The sequence below is a fragment of the Acyrthosiphon pisum genome, chromosome A2 (genome assembly GCF_005508785.2).
Source record: "Acyrthosiphon pisum isolate AL4f chromosome A2, pea_aphid_22Mar2018_4r6ur, whole genome shotgun sequence".
Taxonomy (NCBI): Eukaryota; Metazoa; Arthropoda; class Insecta; order Hemiptera; family Aphididae; genus Acyrthosiphon; species Acyrthosiphon pisum.
Genome location: NC_042495.1, coordinates 61,999,024 through 62,005,743, shown reverse-complemented (window position 1 = coordinate 62,005,743; position 6,720 = coordinate 61,999,024). Strand labels below are relative to the sequence as shown.

General features: G+C 30.9%; 1 protein-coding gene across 1 annotated transcript; it reads left to right on the top strand.

The window, feature by feature from the left end:
- Positions 1 to 506: 506 nt before the first annotated feature.
- LOC107883307 lies at positions 507 to 6,369 on the top strand. Its single transcript, XM_016803034.2, has 3 exons — positions 507 to 1,864; positions 4,341 to 4,588; positions 5,940 to 6,369. Exons 1-3 carry the CDS (start codon positions 1,726 to 1,728, stop codon positions 6,108 to 6,110), a joined length of 558 nt encoding a protein of 185 aa, XP_016658523.2. The 5' UTR covers positions 507 to 1,725; the 3' UTR covers positions 6,111 to 6,369.
- The last annotated feature ends 351 nt before the right edge of the window (positions 6,370 to 6,720 follow it).

Here is a 6,720-nt window from a genome sequence, read left to right as displayed (position 1 = left end):
ACTTACTATTTAATACTTGTACAGTTATGTATTATACAGATTGATTCACCTAAAGCATGCTCACCACCTTTGTTTTTATTTAATAATGATTATACTTTAAGACCATATTTTTAAATTCTTAAATTGTTTGTACTACTTAAGAAGTTTCCTGCAGTAATATAATCTTCTGTTTTTCAAATGAGATCACAATTTTTTACTGTAAATTATTCGGTGGATATTTTTTCTGAAAATCTTGATGTATCAAAATCAATAAGTATTCAAACAAATAGATTTTTAGTTATTAAAATGCTTATATTAAGGATAAAAGTTCATAAAAATGGTCTACAATAGTATAAAATGTATGTGATATCGGATCTAGTAATCTTTAATTATATATTATTATATATATAACTAGCTGATCCAGTGCACTTCATTTCCCGTTAAATGTACCAACTCTTTATGACTCAACATTTGTTCAATTCGTTATTCAATATTCGGTGTATGGTGTTCAAAACTTATCTTAACTTTTCCGTTGCCCGGAATAAAAATTCTGATTCACAGTAGTATATTATCAGGTAGGTAATCTACCTGCGGTAGATCGCGGACCCCGTGCTGTTTGTACGTAAGTATATGATCTAACTCTAGAGTATCAAAGACCAAATTTATACCAAGTTTATCGTTTTTACTTAATTCCACTTACGGCGGATTAATATAATCATTTAATATAAAATCCTAACCCAACCGTACTAAAATCTGATTTAACCCTTTTTAAATCAACCTATTTTCTACCCAGAGGTTTAATCTACACACAAACATTCATTTTTGTGTATATAAAAAGAAGAATGGGCTGAGAGAATAATAGCGTTACGCAAGTGGATGTACTCGTCTGATCGTAACTTCGATTGATTGAAACGAATGAGATTGAGACGCTCCATTAATATTCAAATTAAAAAAAATAATAATAAATAAATATTATTCTCAACTCCTATAACCCACAGCAACCATTATTAAACAAAAATTTCTACCGTAAATCTCAAAATCCCTGTTTAGCACCTACCGGGGGTGATCAATTCCCTTTTTAAATTAGCCTATGACACACACAAAGAACGTGTCTTTCTATTGGTGAATGAATTTTAAAAATCGGTTCAGTAGTTCCAGAGATTACTTTCGACAACGGTAACTAACGACTTCTCTTTATATAATAGCATAGATATAGATAGATAAATTAATTATACTTAGACATTTTTATAAATTATAAATATTGACAGAATAATATAAATTACTATACAATTTTAATTAGCATTGCCACCATATCTTCCAAACCCATTATCCTGGACCTATTATCCTCAATACACAAAGTTAAATAACTCAAAAAACACTTGATACGACAAAATGTTTAGAAAAGTTATCCGGTAAATAATTTATACTAAATTAGGAGGGACGGAGGGCTCTCATTTTAAAAACCGATGTTTGTATTTATATCACGACAGGACTCTCCTTAAGTAGTAAAAAAATCTTAAGAATTTGAAAATATGGTCTTTAAGTATATTTAAACATTTTAAATTAAATTAAAATTTTAATAATTTGAATAAATTCATAATTAAAGGGAAAATGGTGGTTAGCATGTTTGGTAAATCACCCTGTAAATTGCATATATAAATATATTGTAAACCTATATCTGTATCAGTCACAACCAGGTATACATAGTACATATTATATACCTAATACAAGCAGTTCATACTTTATATGCGTGTGTTCAAACAGATTTGTTTGTATTTTATTCCACTTCTTTCGGAAATTAATTTTTGCCGGATGTGTACCGAATTTAAAAAATGCCATCACAACCTTAACAAATTGGTGGTGGATGGATGTATCACTACAGCAAGTATGTATTACCATTGATTATAATTAATACTATGCATTCATATTAAATAAACAATGTATATATACATACCCAACACCAAATAATATACTGCATGACTTGGTGTGATTTATTGTTGTGTCGCAATGTACCTACGCATTTCCGAATCCAAAACGGTTTTATCAGTATTAAGTGTGGTATATTATACCAAGATAAAATTGACTTAGATAAAAATACAATATGATTAAAATAATATATCATAATATATTATTATATTGCAGTTATCGGTAGTTATTGTTACATATCTTCATATCGATTAGCGGACACCAATCAATGTTTGAATCGAAGGACGTTTCTTCACAATTGTCAGAGTGTATCCCCGGGAAAAGTCTGAATGCAATGTTTTATTTCATAAAAATCATCTCATACAATAGGGACTTCAAATAAATTAAGTAGGTCCCTTAGCTAAGATAAAATATGAATTTTTTTTAAATAATATGGTATACATATACATGGGGTTTGTTATTTTTAGTTTAAATCTAATTTTTTGTATACGTTATGGACATACTATCATATTATATGCTCCACAAGTTGACGATAAAATCAAATATACTTACAGGTAATCCCATATACTAACTACAAATACAAAATATAATTAGCACATATTTTGTTCTGAATGCGATTTTTGTACAATAGTATTACAACCCTTCTTTTTTGAAACCGGTATCTTTTACCGTTAGTCGTCCCGTATAATAATTAGTACCGATGTATACGTAGTAATATGTTCACACCTTATTAAACTCGTATAGTTGACACTTGTACGACGCGTAACTCGTCTATACGTTAGGAAATTAATTAGCACGGGGTGGAGAGTTGGAGACGTCGCGTGTTTACACTCAACATGATACATAGCTGTGTTATACATTATTATGGGTATGCAGAATAATACCTGTGCACCAAATACCTACCTATATGCACCGTAAATACGGTTTTGTTAGACCACAAATCGTGATTAATCCATAACTACCTACGCGAGTGCTTACTCGTTTGAAAAATTAGGACATACTGCTGTAGCAGCAACAGTAATAAACTATAGTAATAATACCTATGTATAATATAATATACTCGTATTATAATACATAGTATGATGACGAAAAGTATAATAATATAATGGCGATGCCATTAGCTACGAGCCTTTATACGTACATATAGGTAAACATATACCTATATGTATATTGTGTACCTATATACATACATTCGATCGCGTATTCTTATGGGAAATTTTTTTAATCGGTCGCGGTAGGTATGTAATATTTTACAAACGCCCCGGAGCGCGGTGGAAAGACTTCAGCGCACATATCGACACGATCGATTAATATTCAAAATAAATATAGTAAAAATAGTAATAATATAATACACAGTAGGTATACATTAAGTTTTATGTAGGTACCTACCTATAATATACCCACGGAATATTAATGCGTAATTATTTATCCGTCGCGTATACCTAAATACCTGTACGCGCGTATAACATTATTATAATATATATTACGCGAATCTTCTATATAATTATAAATGATGTGCAATGTGCATACGAGTATTCCCATTATACGGTGCGCTTAATATAATTTTATACGCGAACACGATAATATATGGGTATGACGCGCGTGGTCGACGACAATACACTCTAGAAATTTTTCTACAATTTATTAAATAAGACTTATATTAAAAATTGTTTCCTAAACAGAAGAATATAATATAACCTTATACTTTTTACCTGATATCTCGCTATTCCAAAGCTTCTTTTTTACTTTTTTTGTTAACGTGAATTATAGGCCTAAATCAATTTACTTAATTAAATTTTTAACACGAAAATAATAGTAATAATAATAATACGAAAAATATGATGTATAATAATTCAAAATATAATTATATAAGGAGGACATAGTTTCTATATCACTTGTTGTACACTAAAATTGATGATCATGTATTTGGAGCTTACTTTATCACATTAACTTGGTTTATAAATATGACTAGTTTGTAGTATATTGTTGTTGTATTCCATTATTACGAACTCGCGAGTAATACGATACGATTGTCGATATCATACTTATTATATTATTCGATTGTCGATATCATATTTGTTTATTGTATGCTTTATATGACTATAAGTAACATTGTATTACTCAACAAACATAATACATTTCATTAAAAATGTTTTATTTATTTAAAATAACCCTCATCGGCATAAGTGGACATTGGGAAATCTTATTAAATAACACCTGCAAGGTGAAATATTAACATTATTTTGTACACCTACATAATTATATGTTTTCTGAATAATTGATTGGGTATACATTATATTTGTTGACTTATCATTGTTATTAATATTTGATGTATTATAATATCGAGTATAATATTGTACACAAACCATCGGCGTAATCGTGCCAACTAATCGGTGTATTATATACCTGGCTAAACCTTCATCATCACAATATAGAACTGTCGGCGATCAGAGCGCAGAGAAAAGCGTTGAACGACCGCGTGGCAAAGACAACCGGTGGCGGAGCGTTTGGCGCGCAAATACTGATGGAAATCGGGACGACTGCGGCGGCTACGGTGTTTGAAGTCCACCGAGCGCTCCTGTCAGCAGAACGTTCCGGTCCGGCGGCGGACCTGTTGGATGTATCTCAACGATTTCTGAGGCTGTTCGCGTTGTGCAAGGTTTCCGGCGACGTTGCAGAGGAAGTGAGTAAGACCGGAATCGACAGTATTACTAATAATAATATTATGATAGCGTTTTAAATATAGTAAATATACACGTCAGCTGACGACAACGTAGGTTTCCAATAAATTGCCGAATTACGAAATTCTGAATTAATAATTTCCGTATGATTATAGGTACTTATATATTATTATCATTATTTGTTATTATAATATTGTTATAATATATTCCAGTAGGCACAACATTACCTACTTGAAGCAAACTCATTGAGTTTAGTATAATATGTAGGTACTACACAGGTCGTATACATTATATACTATATAATATAGACTTGCACCACTTAGCGTGCGCTTTATTCGAGTAGGTGTAAAATATTATTATTATTATTATTATGCCGTGTATACAGGTATACAGCATACAATAGGACGTTTGCGTCTTTCTCCTCCCCTGCAACCGCGCGTGTGCAGCATGGTATAATAATAATAATATGTAGGTATACCTTATTCCTATACACGGGCTACGCACGTAAATGTTATAAGCGAGTTTAATGAAAATCATTATTATTATTTTTTTTTCCACATTGCGCGTAAAATATCATTACACTCTCTTTTTAATCGGTAATTATATCGCATATCGCGCACGATCGAAAAAGCGGTTTCGCCTTTCTTTCGCAGTGTACCGTTGTCGCCGCACGTGCACGTATATAATATTAAGGTATACCTAACCGTGGCATAGTTTGCGGCAAACACAATAGCCACTCGTAATCGCGTTTAACCGTTTTATTATGTATCGTGGGCGTTTTATACCAAAAGGCGCCGATATCGCACATATTATTTTTTGATTTCACGGGAAACCGAAACAACATTTCATTTTACGCGTTTTCTTGTGGACGTAGGTATATTATAGGTAATCTGATATAGTATACTTGCTTTTTGGGTATAAAATATAAATTTTAATTCAATCGGTGTTAAGCCACAGAAATTGTGCCGTTTTAACGATAACGCTATATTATATTGTTCAGTATTAAATTACTAAATTAAAATAAATATATATACTTCGAGTGATTTTTTAACTGAACTTCCGACGGCCACGGCGTTATTATATTAATATAATAAAAATATTTTATAAAATAAATATTATGTTCAATGCGTGACTAATATTTTACTAATGATGCGTGTCGCGTTTTCAAATTTGTTCCGATTTTCCCGACTATTTTCTGGTCACCCACAACAAATTTATATTATATCACCCCAGGTATAGTTTAGAACTTTAGATATTGATATTATTTTATTAAAATAATACTACATAGTATATAATATTATATAGAATATCGTTATTGACTAGAAATTTGTTTTTAATTTTTATTTCATACAGGCAAACAAACTCGTGACGATCTTGTTGGACATAAACCCGAGCGCGGACATACATCTAGAAGACGAAGTAATTATGTATTTTTATCACGTCTCATCAGGTCTGCTATTCTTACTCGTTCGTGTCATAATCCGTGTAATAATAAGTAAGGCAATCAGGATAGTTATCAAGTAGACTAAGCCTTGAAAATGATCTATATCTATATAAGTTACCAATATGTCGTGACCGAATACGAGTGACAAATGTTGCGGTCTTACGACAACCTTTAACTGCCATTTTTGTACTGCATAACCATACATTATTTTATGAAAACACAATGTCATCGGATTCATTTCAAATAAAACGTTTTTGTGGTGGCAATTTTGAAAACAATAACAACTGCACTCCTTGAAAAAATACAATTAACAATCAATTCAAAATGTTACCAAAAATTAAAAACTAAAACTCGAGGTTTTCACTATAATAATATGTTATAATTATATATATTTTATACTATAAGAATATTATTTACAATAGTGCCTATTATTATCATAATAGCGTATAAACTATAAAGCATTATACCTAAGTACCGTTTTCTGAAACTAAACCTCGAGCAAAGAATGCTGAATGGTTATATAAAAATATATTATAATATTATACAAAATAAATCTAAACACCCATTTTAATGGTACTTACTGGAATCAGTGGAATGTATATTTTGACCTGACAGTTACGAGAGGCATGCAAAATAACAATTACTTGCCACTTTCATCAATATTCATTATTCATTATTATCGTATTGTAG